Genomic DNA, 24,369 nt, shown 5'->3' with positions numbered 1-24,369 from the left:
AAGCCTGTTGAAAACCCCCTCGGGCTGATTACATCGGTAGACCAGTTGTGAAGGATCGGCGGGTTCCATATCAGCATTAAAAGGGGTCCAGGCCAATTGGCAAAATGGGTATTGTAGCCCAAGGAAGTGGCAGATGGACCTTTTCAGATAGCCGGGAGATGGGCCTAGCATAGTCTAGCTCCAGGCTAATTGGTGCTTGCTTCGGGACAGAGACGTTAGCCAGGAGTAGCCACTCGGATAGCAGGTAGCTAGCTGCGATATATCCAGGTGAAAAGGTTCAGAGCTTGCGGTGGGTATGTAGATGTGAGGAAAAAGACTACGGTATGCTCTAGGTTGAATCGCGCTGTGCAGACCGGCAGGAGTTGTCCGGGCTAAAGGTTAGCTGATGACCGCTAGCAGTGGCTAGCTGACTACTAGTTAGTAACTAGTTAGCTGGCTTGCTTCTGTTGGGGGTTCCAGTTCTAAAGTAAAGAATATAGCAGATTCATACCACATTAGGTGAGGCGGGTTGCAGGAGAGTATGTTGGAGTTGAGGTAAAAAAAAAAAATAATAATAATATATGCGAAGAAAAAATATATATACACGGGACACGACAAGACGAATACAGACTCCTGACTGCTACTCCATCTTGGTTTTATTACTTAAATATTATTTATTTAGCCGTCATCGCTTCAAAAAGTTAGCCTGGCTTCGTCGGATCGGGAGCTGTAGAGGAAGACTTTGTTCTGAGATGAGTCGCCTCTTCTGTTGCGTACAGGGCATTTTCCGCAATTGGATTATAGATAGACATCAGTCTTGGAATTATTGTTTCAAATCAAAATGCAATCAAATTTTATTTGTCACGTACACATGTTTAGCAGATGTTATTGTGGGTGTAGGGAAATGCTTGTGTTTCTAGCTCCAATGCAGTAATATCTAACAATTCACAACAATACACAGAACCTAAAAGTAAAAGAATGGAATTAAGGAATATATAAATATTAGGGTTAGCAATGTCGGAGTGGCATAGACTAAACACAGTAGAATAGAATACAGTATATACATAATGAGATGTGTAAAGCAAAAATATGTAAACATGACTAAAAATGGCTAGTGTTCCATTATTAAAGTGGCCAGTGATTTCAAGTCTATGTTAATTGGGCAACAGACTCTAAGGTGCAGGGTTATGTAACCAGATGGAAGCATCCTAGTGATGGCTATTTAACAGTCTGATGGCCTTGAGGTAGAAGCTGTTTTTCAGTCTCTCGGTCCCAGCTTTGATGCACCTGTACTGACCTCGCCTTCTAGATGATAGCGGGGTGAACAGGCAGTGGCTCGGGTGGTTGTTGTCCTTTAATCTTTTTGGCCTTCCTGTGACATTGGGTTTTGTAGGTGTCCTGGAGGGCAGGTAGTTTGCCCCGATTATGCGCTGGGCAGACCGCATCACCCTCTGGAGAGCCCTGTGGTTGCGGGCGGTGCTGTTGCCATACCAGGCTGTGATACAGCCCGACAGGAAGCTCTCAATTGTGCATCTGTACAGGAGGGGGCTGAGCACGCCCCCTTGTGGGGCCCTTGTGTTGAGGATCAGAGAAATGGTGTTGTTTCTTACCTTCATCACCTGGGGGCAGCCCATCAGGAAGTCCAAGACCCAGTTGCATAGAGTAGGGTTCAGACCCAGGGCCCCGAGCTTAATGATGAGCTGGGAGGGTACTATGGTGTTCAATGCTGAGCTATAGTCAATGAACAGCATTCTTGCATAGTTAATTCATATGTAAGATTGCATTGTCTGTGGATCTATTGGGGCAATAAGCAAATTGAAGTGGGTCTAGGGTTTCAGGTAAGGTGGAGGTGATATGATCATTGACTAGCCTATCAAAGCACTTCATGATGACAGAAGTGAGTGATACAGGGAAATAGTAATTTAGTTCAGTTACCTTTGCTTTCTTGGGTACAGGAACAATGGTGTACATATTGAAACAAGTGGGGACAGCAGACTGGGATTTGGAGAGATTGAATATGTCCGGTAACACTCCAGCCAGCTGGTTTCAAGGGATTGCTGCGGTACTGTGAGTAACATTGTGTTCACATTCATTGTTTAATCATTAATTGAGCTCCAACGTGAGTCAACATTAGCTTGCTAGGTCAAACAGTGTCATTGACTGAGTTTTAAGAGGGAGCTCTATAACCAGGATTTTATTTTTTATTGTATTGCGTTTGTAAACCTAATCATTATTATTTTAACTAATACATTTAAGTCAAATTGCATTCAGTGTGTGGTTGTATTTTCATACTACATCTATTCTGAAAACAATCATCTAAACTTTAAATATCTATTAGTAATATCCCTCGCCTCTCGTTTTTCCCCTAGCAAGTCATTATCATAGAATTTAATTTACTGAGATGTCCTTTTCACAATTATTCCCATGCTGATCCATCCGAGTCACAGAGATGACTGTTTTCAGGATGTTCTCCCATGCAATCATAACTCAATAAAAATACAACTACACAAGGAATGCAATTAACGTTAATATATTATTAGACAAAATTATTAGGCACACAACACAATCACGATACAGAAATAAAACAAAAGCCTGGGTATAGAGTGCTCTCTTAAAACCTCTCACTGAAGTGATGAAAACAAATGGAAAGGCAACATTACTCACAGTACCGCAGCAAACTCCCCGAAACTATAATTCCAAGGCCGATGCTAATCTATAATCCATGGCGGAAAATGCGTGCAATAGAAACGATGTCCAGCGTCATAAAATAAGTCCTGCTCTCGCTTGGAACAACTACCATTGAAGCAACGATGGCTATACTCCATAGCAGGTGAATTCAGATAAGTTCGATAGATAGATAGATAGATAGATAGATAGATAGATAGATAGATAGATAGATAGATAGATAGATAGATAGATAGATGAAGCTTGCACGTGAAAGCAACACAAGTGTTGATGAAAAGCAACCGAACATAGTTTTACAACAGCCTTTGCTGTTAAGCCAAAGTGTTTCTAATGCATGATTTCAAAAAGATGTAGTGTACATTTGAGGGATTTATAAACACTTAACTAATGATCGGATGTCATGGTACATAATGTGCACAGTAGCGGGTATCCTAGCTATTGAAGCAACCTAGTGTGAGGAGTTTTAGCATGGCTCAAGCTGTAAGGGATCCAAATGTCTCCATGTATTAGCCAGGACACTCACTCACTGAGCGAGCTCTTTGGGTCATCTGCCAAGCTCTCCCAGTATCGCTGCGTATCTGCTGCCCCGTGGCGTGATGAGTGCCCACCTCTCAGCAGAGCCGGCAGGGGGGCGCTGGCCACTGGCAGCCCCAGAGGGGGGTTAGGGGGTACTCTGACCTAGAGCTCTGACGCACACTAATGGGTGGCGTGGCTCACTGACTGTCACACACACCTCATCACTGATGCAGCGACCCTAGCTATTGTCACTGTCTGCTCAGTGATGTAGCAGTGTTTGTGTGTGTGCGTGCTTGTGTGTGTGTGTGTGCGAGTGCACGCCATGTGTGAGTGAGTGAGTGAGATTATTGTGCTGGGACGTCATTGCATCGAGCAAATTAACCTTGGAAGAATAACAATAAGGTATGGTTTTGACAACCATGTCAATTTATCCCTGTGTACAATTACAATTGAATCAAGAACAGTCAAGAGGATGTTCCATCATTACAGACATTGGCAATGAATGTCAAGGGTCATGACCACTTAGTCATATTGATGCAGCAAGTGTCACTAATGGAGGAAAAAGTAACCTTATGAGTGAATGCTTTATTGCACAGTAAATGGTGTATTGGTTGAGTGCAGAGAACAGGGGAACACCAGTTGATTATATAATGACAAGGATATGTATAATATAATGATATATATATGATATAATCCCTATTAACATTTGTTAGAAGTGCAATGTGCATTATGTAATAGCTGATCAGCCAACAACAAACATTAGTAATCCAAATGGTATTTATTAGCTTTCCTTATTACATGTATTGCAGTTAGATATACATCACAACTGAATTTATTTGCATTTGGGGAGCTTTTGTTTTACAGCCACAGAGACAATGAACTCGATGTAGTATGTGGAAACTAGGTATGCTAGGCACTAGGTATATACAGTACACGTGTTATGGGATCCCTTTTCTAGAGAGATGAGACATTTACTGCTCTTTAAAAGAACCAGCTCCCAATTCTGATTAGCATGTACCTTTATTGTTTCTGTTGCTCTGACTAGCTGTAAGTATATATATTTTTTCTTCATGGCTGGGTTTCCAACCAGCTCTGAAAAGAGACCATCAGCTGTTAAGTCAATTGAGTGCTGTAATTTAGGAACAATGTTAGGCGATAACAGCTGACTCTGCCACTTTGTGCTCAAAGCACCATTTGTATACAGTCACCTCCCTCCAATCTCTCTCAATGTCCACACCCACTCAAAGACGCACTCAAATTGAATCATATAGTCTGTGACGCAGCTAAAAACATTACAGGTTAAATGGGGTCAGCATTAGAGAGGAACAAAAACAAAGACCATATTGTGCAGCATACTGTACATGTGCTCACATCACATCGGTCACAACAGCGTCCGCCAATAGAGATGGAAAGTGTCTCAAACAGAAAATCACACTGCTAGTTCCATACTGAGTATTGTTTCAGAAACTACTGTATGAGAGTGAGATGTGTAGGTTATGAGTATGGGGAACATTATACACATCTATGGCTGTAAGCCATGAATTCACACTTTTTGGGGGGAATAACATTCATGAATATACCATCTATCTCATTGCTTACAGTTTAGGATATTGGTAATACACCGAAATGGATTTTGTTCAAATGTCAAAGATGTTTGTCCGACCACAGCAACACTTGCAATATAATGTCAAACTGAAAGGACTAACTGATCATTAATTTGATTTGGTGGAGTGATTATTCCAGAGGCCCCCCATCATGCAGTGTCAATGGGATTTCTGTTCAAGTATGAATCTCAAGTTAAGCACTACGATGATTGTGGAACTCCCCTAAAATGTGAGTTTGAAGACTGGGCCAAGCTTTCTGGTAGACTACAAAGCCTGTGAAATGTCAGCTCACGTAACAGTCACCCCAAACCCTCTCTCTCCACCATGACTGGCCACTTCAAAATTACCTCTCTCCCAATCGCAGCTATTTGAATATTTTATTTGCGAGGTTGATTAGTATTAAATTGTCGCCCTTCTCTAATCCATGTTCTCCCTGATTTATGTCCCAGCTTTACATGCTATTTCTCCACAATCACCTGCTCGGCAACACAACAAAAAAACAGTCATCAGTGTCTCCCTAAATTAACTCACTGTGCTGAAGCCATTTCTAAAACTGCAACAGTTTCTGTAAAGTACACTATATTTGGACAGAGGGAACGAAATATGGGGGGCTAATAAAGCATTTGTAAAACACAGATGCTGCGGATTTTGACAAACGCAGATGCCTAACTTGGCCCAGGGGTGTTCTGTGTTTTTCTGTAAAAAGCTCAGGCGCATTATTTGTTTTACAGAAAAATAGCTTTTCTCTGACAGTGTGAGAGAAAGGGTTACACCAGTGTCAGGATTCAAGGCTAAATTGATAATTGGTTTGAGGATACTTAAGGAAAAGTGGTCAGGAATGTTTGCAGAGCTGAGAGACAACAATGCCCTGAAGATAGTGTTGATAGATATTTCATGTAATTGTATTGCACTGGAAAAATCAAATGAGCAAATAAACACTTCATTCAAATTCTTGATAGAGTTTCTGTTGTGTATAGCGATGAATAAAACAGTACAACACATTTCATTGTTTCAGTTCCTCTGAATAGAACAAAACCTGTACTAATTGTTATAGAATATGACCTATACAGTACGTACAGTAAATGTAAGGGTTTAAAAAGTTATTTCCGTCTCTTCCTGGAAATGTAAGCCAAAACATCAAGGACTCTTTCTTATACTGCTTGTTATTGCGTCATATATTTATTCAAGTTACAGTTTAAATCACAATTTGGCAAGGAAACATCCCAAGAAAAATGCTGGGTAAAGGCTAAACACATGACAACAAATGTAGCTATTGGAGAGGATAACTGTCATTCTACCCTGACAAAATGAACATGCTTCAGATAGGATTGTAAATGGATTGTATACTAAACACAAATACAGTATAAACGCAACATGGAACAATTTCTAAGATTTTACTGAGTTACAGTTCATATAAGGAAATCAGTCAATTGAAATAAATAAATTAGGCCCTAATCTATGGATTTCACATGCCTAGGAACATTGACATCAGCAAACCGCTTTCCCACACGACACCATACACGTGGTCTGCGGTTATGAGGCTGGTTGGATGTACTGTCAAATTCTCTAAAACGACGTTGGAGGTGGCTTATGGTAGAGAAATGAACATTCAGTTCTCTGGCGACAGTTCTAGTGGAAATTCCTGCAGTCAATATGCCAATTGCACGCTCCCTCAAAAATTGAGACATCTGTGGCATTGTATTGTGACAAAACTTCACATTTTATAGTGGCCTTTTATTGTCCCCAGCACAAGGTCCACCTGTATAATGATCTTGCTGTTTAATCAGCTTCTTGATATGCCACACCTGTCAGGTGGAGGGATTATCTTGGTAAAAGAGAATTGCTCACTAACAGGGATGTAAATAAATTTGTGCACAACATTTGAGAGAAATAAGCTTTTTGTGCGTATGGAACATTTCTGGGATCTTTTATTTCAGCTCATGAAACATGGGACCAACACTTAACATGTTGCGTTTATATTTTTATTCAGTGTATATGGATTGCATGAAATATTCCCACCATTTACCATCTTAAGTGTGTCATGTACAGTAGATACAAGAACTTCCAAACGCTTCCCATCAACAAATCTTATTAAGCAATTCAAAAACATTGACATTTTATTCCAATTTTGGCTTTTCATCTACACTGTATTGTATGGTATTTATTACATGTTTGTTAAATGTCCTAATTTATTGCTAGACAAATAGTCTCAAAACCTGCTCAGCAATCTAAAAGGAATTCGGCCATTAAAACCACCTTCAAACACATGAAAGTTCCCAAAGAAGTTTCATTGGGCATAATTTCCAGCAACAAATCCCTTCCAAACCCACAACCTTGGCGCCACTGACAAGGTGGATGATACAGTAAAACTTATGATGAAACACAATGGAAAGTAATAACAGTCCAAAATAAATGGGGCCTGAGGGGATCCAATCTTCTCTCTCATTACATAGTAATGGTGGTGGTGGTGGTGGTGGTGGTGTGGGGGTTATTGAGCAGCAGATGAAGTGGATATCAGCGCTTGGAAAGCCTCTTCCACTAATACTTTTGGACACTAATCAGTGGAGGCCGGTACACACATTCAGTGGCATCACTTATGGTCGGAGACACATCATTGAAATGCACCCTCCAAAATGTCTGCTCTGTCCTTGCTGCAGATTAGAATAGAATGGGAGTCATTTAGATTTCAGCATTCCAGAAGCATTATGTAATTTATGCACACAAAATATACCTCAATTTGATTCAATATTACTGTTAGAATTAGAGAGGAAAGGAAAAAGAAAATGGATTTGTTTTAAACTTCAAATAATCTAAAAAGTCTTGGAATGGATGGGACAATGCAGATGAGACGAAAAGTTCAATGTATTCATTAAATGGTGTAATGTGTGGATCTGACCAGGGTGCATCAGTCTGTACAGTATAATAATACATATTAGCGTAATTACACTGCACAGTGCCTTCAGAACATCAGTCAGACTATAAAATATAAAACTATGATCTGTCTATTCTAAACTTCAGCTATGCAAAAAACCTGATACGCATTTCCATCAGGGTTGAATGAGATACAGTATGTTGATATATTCATGTGATTCATAACTCAGATCAGGAAATGGATTTCAATAGCCGAGCAACCAATGGGGATGGATGACTTGGTTTAAACACTATATGCACAAAAGTATGTGGACACCCCATCAAATGAGTGGATTTGGATGTTTCAGCCACACCCGTTGCTGACAGGTGTATAAAATTGAGCACACCGCCATGCAATCTCCATAGACAAACGTTGGCAGTAGAATGGCCTTACTGAAGAGCTTTCAACGTGGCACCGTCATAGGATGCCACCTTTCCAGCAAATCAGTTCGTCAAATTTCTGCCCTGCTAGAGCTGCCCCAGTCAGCTGTAAGTGCTGTTATTGTGAAGTGGAAATGTCTAGGAGCAACAACGGCTCAGCCCAAAGCGGTAGGCCACACAAGCTCACAGACTGGGACTGCCGAGTGCTGCAGCACATAGAGCGTAAAAATTGTCTGTCCACGGTTGCAACAGTCACTGCAGTGTTCTAAACTGCTTCTGGAAGCAACGTCAGCACAATAATTGTTCATTGGGAGATTCAGGAAATGGATTTCAATAGCCGAGCAGCCCCACACTAACCTAAGAGCACCATGCACAATGCCAAGCGCAGGCTGGAGTGGTTTAAAGCTTGCTGCCATTGGATACTGGAGCAGTTGAAATGCCTTGACCTCAACCCCATCGAACACCTTTGGGATGAATTGGAACGCCAACTGCGAGCCAGGTCTCATCGCCCAACATCAGTGCCCGACCTCACTAATGCTCATGTGGCTGAATGGAAGCAAGACCTCTCAGCAATGTTCCAACATCTAGTGGAAAGCTTTCCCAGCAGAGTAGAGGTTGTTATAGCAGCAAAGGGGGGACCAACTCCATATTAATGCCCATGATTTTCTAATGAGATGTGGTCGACGAGTATGTGCCCACATACTTTTGCTCATGTAGTGTATATCACTTGCACCCTTGCTGTATTCTGGCCAAGCCAGAATGAAATGTAGGCTGTAGACTCCAAGAAATATACTGAAATTCTACCTACACTGTCATCTCCAAATACAATTTGAGGACGGGGGAAGATATATTTATAGATATGAATTCCTTATTCACACACACACACACACACACACACACACACACACACACACACACACACACACACACACACACACACACACACACACACACACACACACACACACACACACACACACACACACACACACACACACACACACACAAAGGATATGGCTTCAAATGTTGAAATCAAGGCAGTGAAATTATCTATCCACTCGTTTTTTTCAGAAATACATTATTAATCCCATTAATGCAATGCAACATTTTGTTTATTAAGCCCGACCTGTAAAAAAAAAAAAAAACCTATAATTTAAGACATGGTCTAAAAAAAACATTTTCTTGTTTTCTGAAACAATATTACAGTGACATGAGTAGAACTTTTGTTAAAACCAGTCCGTAGAGAAAAGATAAAATCCCAGAAGAACTTCTGCAAAGCGTTGATGTCATCGTTGTCATCTGAAGCATGTTCCTGATTTTCTTCTTGTCCCTGCCAGTTTGTATTGTTCGACTATATAGATAATGGGTGAGAGATGCGTGCTATTTATGTTGAATATGGTTACAGTAAAGAGAGTAAATAAAGGAGAGATGTGGGGAGAAGGTGCTACTACTACGTACAGCCGGTATCTACAATCTATGTCTGTGGGTGGAGTAGAAACATCCCACCTCTGATAATAACTATATTGTTAGTCATACATTGTCTTCCAGCTACGGTCTCCCTCTCCAAGGTCCCACAGCATACATTCTTATAGTCATATTCAGACCCACGTGACAGGGAGAGGGGAGATTATTGGGTCTAAGGACAAAACCTTCCACAGTTCCCACAACCAAAAACTCCTGGCTCTGCAGAAATCTAATAAAGGTCACAAATTGGAAGATAGCCTCGATCTGACATGGTCTGTCTCAGGGTGGCTGGCTTTGGAGTCCTTTTTGGGTAAACCCGAGTCCGGAAGGGCTGGCGGCAAGCCTGATCCCATGCCCACTCCCATGCCGATTCCCATACCCGCACCCATGCCTGTCCCCAGCGATGTCAGAGTCCCCGGGAGGGAGGCTAGAGGAAACGCCCCCACAGACATCTGGTGGGGCAGCACCATCCTATGAGTCACAGCGCTCCTGAGCCCCACAGAGCCCGGGGGGGTCTGAGGTGGACCAATGGATGTTGAGGAAACACGGTTGGACTGTGATGGGCTCGGGGCCACGGGTTGAGCCCCTCCCTGGGGCAGAGAGGGCTGAGAGGCAGACAGTGCCCTGGCGTCCTGACTCAGACTGCCCATGTGCAGAGAGCGGGTGCTGTTATGGGTGTTGGGCCGGTGTGGGGGACTGGGTACGATCTGCTGGACCAGAGAGAGCTGGGAGCCAGAAGAGTGGCCGTACTGGAATGTCCGTCCCCCAGCAGCTAGGGGGCTCTGGATGGGGGGGCTCGAGAGGGCGGAGGCGAAGGCACCACCGGCGTGTAGCTGTGGCTGCATGGTCTGCTCAGTCTGGGGAGGAGGGGAGGCTGACATGCTCTGCATCACCTGGAACCTCCGTACCATCCGAGGTGACTGCAGGGCCCCGGCCCCTACCAGGGGGCCTGCCATGGGGGGACAGAAGCTCATAGCCACAGCCTGCTGGAGGGTGGCGATGGCTGAGCTCTGAGGTGGGGTTGGAGGAGCGAAGATACCCCCGTGCGTGGGGGGGTTGGACATGGACATGGCACGAGGCCTCTGCATGTCCACCTGCTGCACCATCTCACGGTCATATTTCACAATCTCTTGGATAATTTCATTCTCTCGGTTGTTGAAGACACCCGAGTTGAGGTCATGCTGAACCTTGTGCATTAGGATTGAGTTCTTCTTCCCTGAGGACGGAAAATAGAAGAGAAGAAATGAGACTCTGTTACCTGAGCAGACACAGTTCCACTGTAGAATCAGCACAATCAATACATTATACAAAGTAATAAACAGCCAAATGGTCCAATGAATACTCCTAACAGTGCCCTACAGTAATAGCATTCTCCCCCCTGATTAGTTGGTATTAGAGAAGTTGCTGGCATAGCAGAACAGAGTATGGGGCAGTTGGAAGCAGTTAACCTGATCAGGACAGACATGTATTCACATCTCCTTTCAGTCTGCCTATCTGGAGGCTGTCTGTAATGGCTAAGGTGCATAAAGATGGAGGAATTTGGGCCTCCCGGGTGGCGCAGTGGTCTAAGGCACTGCATCGCAGTGCTAGCCGTGCCACCAGAGACTCTGGGTTCGAGCCCAGTCTCTGTCGCAGCCGGCCTCGACCGGGAGGTCCACGCACAACGTTCGGCTTAGAGAGGGTTTGGCCGGGAGGGATATCCTTGTCTCATAGCGCACTAGCGACTTCTGTGGCGGGCCAGACGCAGTGCACGCTGACCAGGTCTCTAGGTGCACAGTGTTTCCTCCTACACATTAGTGCGGCTGGCTACCGGGTTGGATGTGCGCTGTGTTAAGAAGCAGTGCGGCTTGGTTGGGTTGTGTTTCGGAGGTCGCATGACTCTCGACCTTCGGAGTTGTAGTGATGAGACAAGGCAGTTGGATAATACGAAATTGGGGAGAAAAAGGGGGTAAAAAGAAAAATTGAATTAATTGTTCTTGCACTATCCACAGACTTTTTAATCTACGGTGCGCAACGTGTAAATCAACGCGTTTAATGTGTAAATCAGCACAATCTACTTTTTGTTTTTTTTAATTGCCACCTTCTTGGGGCTAAAATTGGGATCATGTATACTGTGCTAATTAATGCCAATACAAAAAAGTAGTATTGGACAGCATTGTACAATACAGCAAGCTTAGCAAATTAGGTGTCTGTGGTAAGTACACGCCATCTTTACGCACCTTCGCTACTGAATTTTTCACTGAGAAGGGAAGATAAGCTCCAGCCTCCGTATGTGTCAATGGCTCACTGTAGATGTTTTAACTGTGTGTGTTTGTGTACTAGAGCTGGGCAAAAGGTCATATTGTGATCAATTGAATTCCTGACCCATTTTGCTCGATAACAATACATAAATAATTGTCAAAAGTTTGGACACTCATTCAAGTGCTTTTCTGTATTTTTACTATGTTCTACATTGTAGAATAATAGTGACGACATCAAAATTATGAAATAACACATATGGAATCATGTAGTAACCAAAAAAGTGTTAAACAAATCAAAATATATTTTAAATTTGAGATCCTTCAAAGTAGTCACCCTTTACCTTGGTGACAGCTTTGCACACTCTTGACATTCTCTCAACCAGCTTCATGAGGAACGCTTTTCCAACAGTCTTGAAGGAGTTCCCATATACAGTTGAAATCGGAAGTTTACATACACTTAGGTTGAAGTCATTAAAACTTGATTTTTAACCACTCCATAAATTTCTTGTTAACAAACTAGAGTTTTGGCAGGTCGGTTAGGGCATCTACTTTGTGCTTTACACAAGTAATTTTTCCAAAAATAGTTTACAGACAGATTATTTCACTTATAATTCATTGTATCACAATTCCAGTGGGTCAGAAGTTTACATACACTAAGTTAACAATGCCTTTAAACAGCTTGTAAAATTCCAGAAAATGATGTCATGGCTTTAGAAACTTCTGATAGGCTAATTTACGTCATTTGAGTCAATTGGAAGTGTACCTGTGGATGGATTTCAAGGCCTACCTTCAAACTCAGTGACTCTTTGCTTGAGATCATGAGAAAATCAAAAGAAATCAGCCAAGACCTCAGAAAGAAAATTGTAGACCTCCACATGTTTGGTTCATCCTCGGGAGCAATTTCCTAAGGCCTGAAGGTACCATGTTCATCTGTACAAACAATAGTACGCAAGTATAAACACAATGGGACCACAGAGCCGTCATACCGCTCAGGAAGGAGACGTCGTCTCCTAGAAATGAACGTACTTTGGTGTGAAAATCAATCCCAGAACAACAGCAAAGGAACTTGTGAAGATACCGGAGGAAACAGGTACAAAAGTATCTATATCCACAGTAAAACGAGTCCTATATCGACATAACCTGAAAGGCCGCTCAGCAAGGAAGAAGCCACTGCTCCAAAACCGGCATAAAAAAAAGCCAGACTACGGTTTGCAACTGCACATGGGGACAAAGATCATACTTTTTGGAGAAATGTCCTCTGGTCTGATGAAACAAAAATAAAATTGTTTGGCCATAACGACAATCCTTATGTTGGGAGGGAAAAGGGGGAGGCTTGCAAGCTGAAGAAGACCATCCCAACCGTGAAGCACGGGGGTGGCAGCATCAAGTTGTGTGGGTGCTTTGCTGCAGGAGGGACTAGTGCACTTCATGAGGAGGGGAAATTATGTGGATATAATGAAGCAACATCTCAAGACATCAGTCAGGAAGTGAAAGCTTGGTCGCAAATAGGTCAAGCATACTTCCAAAGTCGTGGCAAAATAGCTTAAGGACAACAAAGTCAAGGTATTGGAGTGGCCATCACAAAGCCCTGACCTCAATCCGATAGAACATTTGTGGGCAGAACTGAAAAAGCGTGTGTGAGCAAGGAGGCCTACAAACCTGACTCAGTTACACCAGCTCTGTCAGGAGGAATGGGCCAGAATTCAACCAACTTGTTGTGGGAAGCTTGTGGAAGGCTACCCAAAATGTTTGACCCAAGTTAAACAATTTAAAGGCAATGCTACCAAATACTAATTGAGTGTATGTAAACTTCTAACCCACTGGGGATGTGATGAAGGGTATAAAAGCTGAAATAAATCATTCTCTCTACTATTATTCTGACATTTCACATTCTTAAAATAAAGTGGTGATCCTAACTGATCTAAGACAGGGAATTTTTACTAGGATTAAATGTCAGGAATTGTGAAAAACTGAGTTTAAATGTATTTGGCTAAGGTGTATGTAAACTTCTGACTTCAACTGTATGCTGAGCACTTGTTGACTGCTTTTCCTTCACTCTGCGGTCCAACTCATCCCAAACCATCTCAATTGGATTGAGGTCAGGTGACTGTGGAAGCCAGGACATCTGATGCAGCACTCCATCACTCTCCTTCTTGGTCAAATAGCCCTTTCACAGCCTGAAGGTGTGTTTTGAGTCATTGTCCTCTTGAAAAACCACACATGCGGAGATCATCCATTCACCTACTCTGCATCTCACAAAGACACAGTGGTTGGAACCAAAAATCGCACATTTAGACTCATCAGATCGAAGGACAAATTTCCACCGGTCTAGGGTATATTGCTCATGTTTCTTGGCCCAAGCAAGTCTCTTCTTTTTATTAGTGTCCTTTAGTAGTTGTTTCTTTGCAGCAATTTGACCATGAAGGCCTGATTCATGCGGTCTCCTCTGAACAATTGATGTTCAGATGTGTCTGTTACTTGAACTCTGTGAAGCATTTATTTGCGCTGCAATTTCTGAGGCTGGTAACTCGAATGAACTTATCCTCTGCAGCAGAGGTAAATCTGGGTCTTCCTTTCCTGTGGCGGTCCTCATGAGAGCCAGTTTCATCATAGCCCTTGATGGTTTTTGCGACTGCACTTGAAGAAACTTTCTAAGTTCTTGAAATTTTCCAGGTTGACTGACCTTCATGTATTAAGGACTGTATTAATGGACTGTCGTTTCTCTTTGCTTATTTGAGCTGTACTTACCATAATATGGACTTGGTCTTCTACCAAATAGGGCTATCTTCTGTATACCACCCATACCTTGTCACAAAACAACTGATTGGCTCAAATGCATTAAGAAGGAAAGAAATTTGACAAATTGACTTTTAACAAGGCATACCTGTTAATTGAAATGCATTCCAGGTGACTACCTCATGAAGCCGGTTGAGAGAATGCCAAGAGTTTGCAAAGCTGTCATCAAGGCAAAGGGTAGCTTCTCAAATATATTTGGATTTGTTTAACAATTGTTTGGTTACTACATGATTCCATATGTGTTATTTCATAGTTTTCATGTCTTCACTATTATTCTACAATGTAGAAAATATTCCAAATAAAGACAAACCTTGAATGAGTAGGTGTGTCCACACTTTTGACTGGTACTGTATATTTTTTTATGCACAATCACTTTCCGTTAGCGGCAGGACTTTTAAGGTGCCAAGTAAGACATGAAAAACGTTAGCTATTTCATCCAACATGTTCAGGAAATGAATATATATATATAAATACACTGCTCAAAAAAATAAAGGGAACACTTAAAAAACACAATGTAACTCCAAGTCAATCACACTTCTGTGAAATCAAAATGTCCACTTAGGAAGCAACACTGATTGACAATAAATTTCACATGCTGTTGTGCAAATGGAATAGACAACAGGTGGAAATTATAGGCAATTAGCAAGACACCCCCAATAAAGGAGTGGTTCTGCAGGTAGTGACCACAGACCACTTCTCAGTTCCTATGCTTCCTGGCTGATGTTTTGGTCACTTTTGAATGCTGGCGGTGCTTTCACTCTAGTGGTAGCATGAGACGGAATCTACAACCCACACAAGTGGCTCAGGTAGTGCAGCTCATCCAGGATGGAACATCAATGCGAGCTGTTGCAAGAAGGTTTGCTGTGTCTGTCAGCGTAGTGTCCAGAGCATGTAGGCACTACCAGGAGACAGGCCAGTACATCAGGAGACGTGGAGGAGGCCGTAGGAGGGCAACAACCCAGCAGCAGGACCGCTACCTCCACCTTTGTGCAAGGAAGAGCAGGAGGAGCACTGCCAGAGCCCTGCAAAATGACCACCAGCAGACCACAAATGTGCATGTGTCTGCTCAAACGGTCAGAAACAGACTCCATGAGGGTGGTATGAGGGACCGACGTCCACAGGTGGGGGTTGTGCTTACAGCCCAACACCGTGCAGGACGTTTGGCATTTGCTAGAGAACACCAAGATTGGCAAATTCGCCACTGGCGCCCTGTGCTCTTCACAGATGAAAGCAGGTTCACACTGAGCACATGTAACAGACGTGACAGAGTCAAAACAGGATCTAGAATGATCAGATTAATTTGGGGCTCTTTAGAGATGAAGTTACCTGCATCTTTTTGTGCATATTGGCTTAGGCTATATACGACATAATTCAACACCTAAGGAAGTGGAAATCAAAACATATTAGCTAGATTGCCAACCCTAAATATGATATTGTTGCTAGATAGCCATGTAATTGATCTAATTAATATCCAACAAAAAACGTTCCTTTGGTTAGGCCGATGTAGGCACTTGATGATGTATTCACCACAAACGGTGCGCTCGGTTCCGCCAACGCATCACCTCAATTATATACTCTGTTTGTAAAGCGCTGGTAATTTCTCAATATTTAGTGTTGAGAAATGTTTTTCATACATAAAGAAAGCTGAGACTCTCCTCTCTTTAACAACAGTAACATTAGGCAAAAAGTCTTTTTCCTGCATTTCGTATGCTCCCTTCACTCCGTGCACAAGGTGGGGGGAGGGATTGAGAGCGGGCAGCGAAACAGGGGTGGAGGGGCAGATACTTTACTTGCAGGAAGCAGGTTAATGCACATTACAGTTGACCAAATAATGGTTTGAATAGAACCCTAAAAAACATTGTGTAGCCTAATTACCAGTTTACGGACGTAAGCAAAATGCTTTGGTAAGATGCAGGCAATGTTGGTGTCTGCAATTTTCAGTTAATCGTCCCATCTATAGCATGCACCACCTGAATTGTAAACACAAGGGTGTGAGGATGGGTGGCCTGTGTTTTCTCAAACATGAGGTGGATCAACATGTGCATGTGTGTAGTGGTTGTGTAGGCCTGGGTTGGTGGTGGTGCTGGGGGAGAAACCAATTTGCAGCTGAAATTGCCTCCTTCACGGAGCTCACGCAGGCGGCCAAGTAAGATCACAGATCCATCTCTCTCATCTCTCCAGTGTTCAAAACATTTCTAGTTGAATGCGCATTAAAAAAAACTCCCAGGATTATTACTTCCGCCCCCTCTCAAGTTTCTTTACTACTCTCTGTTTTTCTCCCTATCAGCAGGGGATTTTCAACTTGTCCGTCGGGCTTTTAAAAACAAATAGAGTGACACCCACATGAAAACATCAGGTGGATTTGAAACATGAGTCTGAGGGACTGGGAGAACATGGAAAATACAGTCTGACAGGGACATTAACTCTAATTCAAGCTGCATAACTAGCTAGCATGGTACAACACAGTCCAGTTGACTGCAGAGTGGTTGGCTGCTATAGGCCCCAGGCCAAAAGGGCCAAGTCTATTATGTTTCCTTAGGGTCAGGATAGAGTTCAATGAATCTAGTATACTGTCTCTTCCATAGACATCTAAAGGCGCCAGAGCACTGTAGTACACACCCTGATCTGCTAAACAGAAGGATCATTACATTGCATAAACTACAAGACTTTATAAACATGATTTCTTTGGATGTTTTAAGTGAAGGTGTCGGAAAAAGACCAAAATAACTCCAAGGATAACAGAGAATGACCATCCTCTGAATTACTGTTTAGATCTGGAATTCATTAGCTTTCTACCCGCCAGTAAGCCTTCGATCCAGGATGCTTCTGTTGTCAGTGAATCTAGAGAATAGCTAAACAGCAGACGAATGAACCCATTCGCATGCTTGTACAATATTTAGCACAATATCAAAAACGTGCCACAAATCAAATTATGTTTGGTATGAATGCAAAACATTCAAAAGAAACATTCATAATAATTCTTAAGATCTGAGAGAGAGAAAGATCCAGTCTCCATTGAATTTACTTATAAAGCATATATTCTATATGTATTTCTTTAGATATTTGTTTTGTATATACTGAGTGTACAAAGCATTAAAAACACAGGTAAAAGCTATGATCCTTTATTGATGTCCCCTGTCAAATCCACTTCAATCAGCGTAGATGAAGGGGAGGAGACGGTTTAAAGAAGGATTTTGAAGTTTTGAGACAATAGAGACATGGATTGTTTATGTGAGCCATTCAGAGGGTGAACGGGCAAGACAAAAGATTTAAGTGCCTTTGAACGGGGGATGGGAGTAGGCGCACCAGTTTGTGTCAAGAACAGCAACTCTGCTGGGTTTGTATCAAGAATTGTACACCACCCAAAGGACATCCAGCCAACTTGACAACTGTGGAAGCATTGGAGCCAACATGGGCCAGCATCCCTGTGGAATGCTTTCGACACCTTGTAGACTCCATGCCCCAATGAATTGAGGCTGTTCTAAAGGCAAAAGGGGGCGCAACACAATATATGTTCTGTAAAACCTTCCTAATATTGAGTTAAGGAAATTGCTGTAAAATGACTCACTCTGCAGTCTCCATTGACTTGCACTGGATTTCCTTATACTGCATGTACTCTAGCGGTGTGTGTGTATAAGAGAGTGAGTTTGGATGTGTTTGGATTGGCTGTTCTGAAGGTGTTCCTAATGCTTGGTATACTCAGGGCATTCGGAGAGTATTCAGACCCATTTCCTTTTTCCACATTTTGTTACGTTACAGCCTTATTCTAAAATAAAACAATTTCCTCACCAATCTACACACAATACCCCATAATGACAAAGCGTAAGCAACTTTTTCAATTGTTTTTGCAAATGTATACAAAATAAAAACAGAAATACCTTATTTACATAAGTATTCAGACCCATTGCTACGAGATTCAAAATTGAGCTCAGGTGCATCCTGTTTCCATTGATCATCCTTGAGATGTTTCTACAACTTGATTGGAGTCCACCTGTGATAAATTCAATTGATTGGACATGATTTGGAAAGGCACACAACTGTCTATATAAGGTCCCACAGTTGACAGTTGTACGTCAGAGCAAAAACCAAGCCATGAGGTTGAATGGCCTCCACCATTCGTAAATGGAAGCAGTTTGGAAGCACAAAGATTCTTCCTAGAGCTGGCCACCCAGCCAAACTGAGCAATTGGGGGAGAAGGGCCTTGGTCAGGGAGGTGGCCAAGAACATGATGGTCACACTGAAAGAGTTACAAAGTTCCTCTGTGGAGATGTGAGAACCTTCCAAAAGGAAAATCATCTCCACAGCACTCCACCAATCAGGCCTTTATGGTAGTGGCCAGACGAAAGCCAATCCTCAGTAAAAGGCATATGACAGCCTGCTTGGAGTTTGCCAAAAGGCACCTAAAGACTCTTAGACCTTGAGAAACAAGATTATTTAGTCTGATGAAACCAAGATTGAACTCTTTGGCCTGAATGCCAAGCGTCACGTCTGGAGGAAACCTGGCACCATTCCTATGGTAAAGCATGGTGGCGGCAGGGACTGGGAGACTAGTCACGATTGAGGGAAAGATGAATGGAGAAAAGTACAGAGAGATCCATGATGAAAACCTGCTCCAGAGCGCTCAGGACCTCAGACTGGGGCGAAGGTTCACCTTCCAACAAGACAATGACCCTAAGCACACAGCCAAGACAACGCAAGAGTGGCTTTGGGACAAGTACTTGAGTGGCCCAGCCAGAGCCCGAACTTGAACCTGATCGAACATCTCTGGAGAGACCTGAAAATAGCTGTGCAGCTCCCCATCCAACCTTAAGAGGATCTGCAGAGAAGAATGGGAGAAACTCCCCAAATACTGGTGTGCTAAGCTGGCAGCATCATACCCAAGAAGACTCAAGGGTGTAATCTCTGGCAAAGGTGCTTCAGCAAAGTACTGAATAAAAGGTCTGAATATTTATGTAAAGGTGATATTTTAGGCGGATGGGGTTTATACATTTGCAGACATTTCTAAAAACTGTTTTTGTGTTTGTCATTATGGGGTATTGTGTATAGATGATGAGGGGGGAAAAAATGATTTAATCTATTTTAGTGTCAGGCTGTAAAATGTGGAAAAAGTCAAGTGGTCTGAATACTTTCCGAATGCACTGTATATATTGTTCTGGACAATCTATATACCAAATGTTTTAAAAAGTTTGAATCATTTAAACATGTATTCATTCACATGACGTGATTCATGAAATGTGTAAAAACAGTAACCCCATGTGTCCGGAGACAAAATATAGTACAATATCAACAACTCACATTGTAGACAAATGCTTTGGCTGATTTAAAAGATGTCTTCATATTCGTCCATCAGTAAGCTCAGAGAACAAGTGTACTAAAATACATTTTACATTTCTGTCATGGACATGAATGGGTTAAACAGAATATGAAACCTTTCTTGCTCCCCTATGCTCTATTCAGGTTAGGTATTAATCTGTTGTCAAAGATCAAAGACAACTCAATCTCATCTGAATGTGTGAAACCGAATGTCTCGTACTTGATGTGGAATCTGGCTGCTATGGCAACCGCTGGCAGGTGGTGGATGCAGGGCCCCTGCACGTCACCGAGCGGTGACATCAGCATCACATTGACCTTGCCTTCACTGTTTAATCATTTATATGTTTACACTCAAAGCTCGGAATTCACTAACCAGGTGCTTTCTGATGATAGCTGAGTGACTGACAGCGTAGCAACACTGGAGGTAACGCAGCAACCAAGAGAGAATACGGTAACTTCCTCCCTTCCACACAGAAGAGGAGAGCATAAGGAAGCTGTTTAGACAGTGTGCTGAGCAGTCCCTTTCACAAATGAGCATCACTCCTCCTGAGAGCACATTTACAGTAAACCCAGGGGAGGACGGCACACACAGTCATTTTGAGATAATAATCATATCTTGTGAAAATCATATGCTGAAGATACACCAGCTGCATCTAAATAAAGGGTCCAAAATTAAATCAAAGGAACCAGGGAAGTCAAAGAGAAATGATTAGTGGCATAGTTACAGTAGGTTCCATTGATAGAACACAGTATGTCTGTTTTTGTTCTGCTGATTCTGTGAATGACAAAATGCCTCAACTACACGCATATCTAATCCTGTATGGGTCAGTGGCTTATTTATTGGTTAGTGGGTGGGCTGGTCTCACCTATCCGGTCCAGTCGGTCGATGGCCACAGTCTCGAAGGCTCGTCTCATCATTGGGTACTCCTCCAGCACCTCATTGAAGTTATCCACAGACAGGGAGTAGAGACGGCAGTACGTGTCCGCCCGCACACTGGCCGTCCGTCTGCCTCGGGTCAACAGACAGATCTCTGAGGGAGAGAGAGAAAGACAGGACGGTCAGAGACAGACACAATTACTACGCGGCCAGAGGGAGCATCATTACTGTAACTCAGCTACAGAAAACATGTCAAAGAAACATGAGCCATTCGAATGTCATGATCCCCATGGCAAAGTTCCCTTGGACATGTCACACTCGTTATTCTTCTTATTTCTATCTTATAAAACACTGCTACACTATGATTCAAATACAATGCACACACAATCCTACAGTATCAATGTATCACATGTGTGTGATACATTGTCATTTACAGAGAGGATACAGAGCATGAATACAGAGAGGAGAAAGGCATTTAAACCAAAGACCCTGCTGAGACTGCTTAGTGTATGGAGGGAGCTACAGGATTGGATACGTAGTAGAGCCAAGGCTCATTACATTCAGGTGTTACCCTTCCTTCTCTGGCCTGTGACTGATGGTTGTCTTGACAACCATATGCTCTTTTTACTCTGCTGCCTCCCCGTTCTCCCCCCTCGCTCTGCTGTCGCGTGTGAAGGGTATCCTCTGGCTCTCAGTAAAGGGGGGTATTTACTGTATGCATGGGGGAACTGCACTGGCTCCACTCTACATATCAGCTTTTACAGTGGTAGGCAACCCCCCGGGGACCATGGAAAAATAGGATTTAACAAGAAGCGCAGTCAAGTAAAAGATCAGCTCCTGCCGGCTGGACAGAGGCCCACATACCATTAAGGAGCAACAAAGGGATGTTCCATTCATGAGTTATACATTTACATAATAATCTTGTCAGTAAGCCGCAGTGACAAACCCTCTCCACCCAGCTCCCCTCCCACTCTCAAAATGGCTCCTTATTCACAGGGTATTAAAGTGTGACCTTGAGTGCCAGCGCTGGCCCTGTGTCTCTCCGCTATCTGATGGGGGATTTACAGTTCTTCACAAGATTAATGAGATTCCGTTCTCTCCGCTGTGGCGAGCGCTGCAGAGGCAAGCAGCAGAACACAATGCCGGGATGTGATTCTGACTCTTCTACACCCATTTACTCACTCCAGTATTTCCTCCTTTAAAAACAAATTACAGCAAATATGGGGCATGTCGTTTCCCTTATGCCCAGATTTAATTTATCTCAGGGCAACTATTACAGTGCCTAGTTTCTACCTTTTTTCCATATGCCCTCATCATACTACAACAACATGACCAAAATACGGTATCTTCTCCAGTAACATTATTAATTGTAAATAATAGCAGATGAATCGGCAAATGCCACCACAAATCCAACAGACATTCTGATTCAAGTTTGTGTCTAGCCCATGCCATGTAGAAAAGGGTTGGCCTCCTGGTGGCATAAAGTATAATGGCTTGGCTTTGAACGTTGACGGTTAACATTACTAATTGCTCTGTCATTGGTGTTCTGTGGACTAATTAGCTGTTATTTATGAGCCGTGGGTGCTGCTGTAGATCTCTCTCCTTCAGCATCCGCCTTTGGCTCCTGGCACCTCACAGCCCAACCCACAGCACCACTGAACTGAACTCTTCTGAAGAGGACCCGGATGTGAAGAATGCCCCCAGACCATGGCCCAGACACATTGGGAAAAGTTGTGCTTTTTTTGTGGATCAACAGCAGCGATGCATCTAAAAACAGGCAGGGAAGAGGACAGACTGCATGGGAAATGGGGACAAAACTGGCTGCAGGGCGAAAAGACTAGCGAGAAGAAGTCAAATGTCAGGGTGTTTTTATTTTATTATCTTGCCTGCTACAATTTTTATATTAACATAGTTGAGACATTGGTGGTTTGGATCATAGGATTTAGGGCAGGGTTCCCCAACTGATGGGCCGCCGGTGGTTCTATTTTTTTATTTAAAAAAATAATTTGTATTGTTGGACATAAAAGACTGTAAAAACACCAGAAAATCAGCTCCAAGTCATTTTTATTTTTAAAAACTGTTCCCAAGTATTCCTTCACATAAAATATTGTATACAAATGTTATGTTTTAGTCAGATATTTTATCGGTTTGGTCTTCTTTCGGTCAATTTACAAATGATTTGTAAATACGTTCAGGCCCCCCGACCAGAATTTTTTTTACTTGATGATCCCTGATGTAGAGCGAGAAAGGAATGTGAATTAAGTCTACATGAATATACTGTAACTTATATAATATCTGTTCTACAGTATGTTATCAGCACCACAATAGAATATAATTGAATTGAATAAAATAAAAAAAAATAAAAAAAATAAAAAATATATATATATATTGTTGAGCAAACCTCCAAAGTAGGATCCATCAGAAAGCTTCATGCCCATAGTTCCTTTGGTCAGCACGCTGGTCACACCATGTTGGATGAAGTACATCTTCTTGCCGATGGTGCCCTCCCTGATGATGTAATCTCCGGGCTGGAAGACCTCGAAATGGAGCTTGGTCAACATGGCTGTCACAAAGTTGGGGTCGGCATTGGCAAACAGGGGCATGGATGCCACCAGCTTACGGCAGTTGAAGTTGACAATTTCCTGAGGGAAAATATAATTAATGTAACTGAATTTGAATTGTTAAGTCTAAGACTAACATACACTACATACACAAAATTATGTGGACCCCCCTTCAAATAAGTGGATTCGGCTATTTCAGCCACATTCGTTGCTGACAGGTGTATAAAATTGAGCACACACCCACGCAATCTCCTTCGGAAAACATTGGCAGTAGAATGGCCTTAATGAAGAGCTGACTTTCAACGTGGCACCGTCACAGGATGACACCTTTACAACAAGTTAGTTCGTAAGATTACTGTCCTGCTAGAGTTGCCCCGGTCAACTGCAAGTGCAATTATTCTGAAGTGGAAACATCTAGGAGCAACAACGGCTCAGCCGCGAAGTGGTAGGACACACAAGCTCACAGAACGAGACAGCATAGTGCTGAAATGCTTAACATCTTCTGTCCTTGGTTGCAACATTTACTAGTGTGTTCCAAGCTGCCACTGGAAGCAATGTCAGCACAAGAACTGTTCGTCGGGAGTTTCAGGAAATGGGTTTCCATGGCCGAGCAGCATCACACAAGCCTAAAATCACCATGAGCTTATTGTGGACTATAGGAAACGGAGGGCCGAACACGCCCCAATTCACATCAACGGGGTTGCAGTGGAGCGGGTTGAGAGCTTCAAGTTCCTCTGTGTCCACATCACTAAGGACATATCATGGTCCAAACACACCAACAAAGTCAGGAAGAGGGCACGCATCTTCCCCCTCAGGAGGCTGAAAAGATTTGGCATGGGTCCTCAGATCTTCAAAAAGTTCTACAGCTGCACCAGCGCTTGGTATGGCAACTGCTCGGCATCCGACTGCAAGGTGCTACAGAGGGTAGAGCGTACGACCCAGTACATCACTGAGGCCAAGCTTCCTGACATGCAGGACCTCTATATCAGGCAGTGTCAGGAAGGCCCTAAAAATTATCAAAGACTCTAGCCACCCAAGTCATA

General features: G+C 42.8%; 1 protein-coding gene across 1 annotated transcript in view; it reads right to left on the bottom strand.

The window, feature by feature from the left end:
- Window positions 1-3,966: 3,966 nt before the first annotated feature.
- The window catches only part of LOC118389438 (potassium/sodium hyperpolarization-activated cyclic nucleotide-gated channel 2), a 75,898-nt gene continuing 55,495 nt past the window's right edge, over window positions 3,967-24,369 (bottom strand). The window contains exons 6-8 of the mRNA XM_035779343.2: window positions 23,167-23,407; window positions 20,755-20,919; window positions 3,967-10,755 (exon numbers count right to left, since the gene is read on the bottom strand). Of these exons, the coding sequence (XP_035635236.1) occupies window positions 9,779-10,755; window positions 20,755-20,919; window positions 23,167-23,407 (1,383 nt within the window). The 3' untranslated portion in view covers window positions 3,967-9,778. The remainder of the gene's footprint in view (window positions 10,756-20,754; window positions 20,920-23,166; window positions 23,408-24,369) is intronic.

Source organism: Oncorhynchus keta, chromosome 1 (assembly GCF_023373465.1).
Source record: "Oncorhynchus keta strain PuntledgeMale-10-30-2019 chromosome 1, Oket_V2, whole genome shotgun sequence".
In the NCBI taxonomy this organism is placed as follows: domain Eukaryota; kingdom Metazoa; phylum Chordata; class Actinopteri; order Salmoniformes; family Salmonidae; genus Oncorhynchus; species Oncorhynchus keta.
Note: the sequence above shows the minus strand (reverse complement) of the source record. Positions and strands in the feature narration are given on the sequence as shown.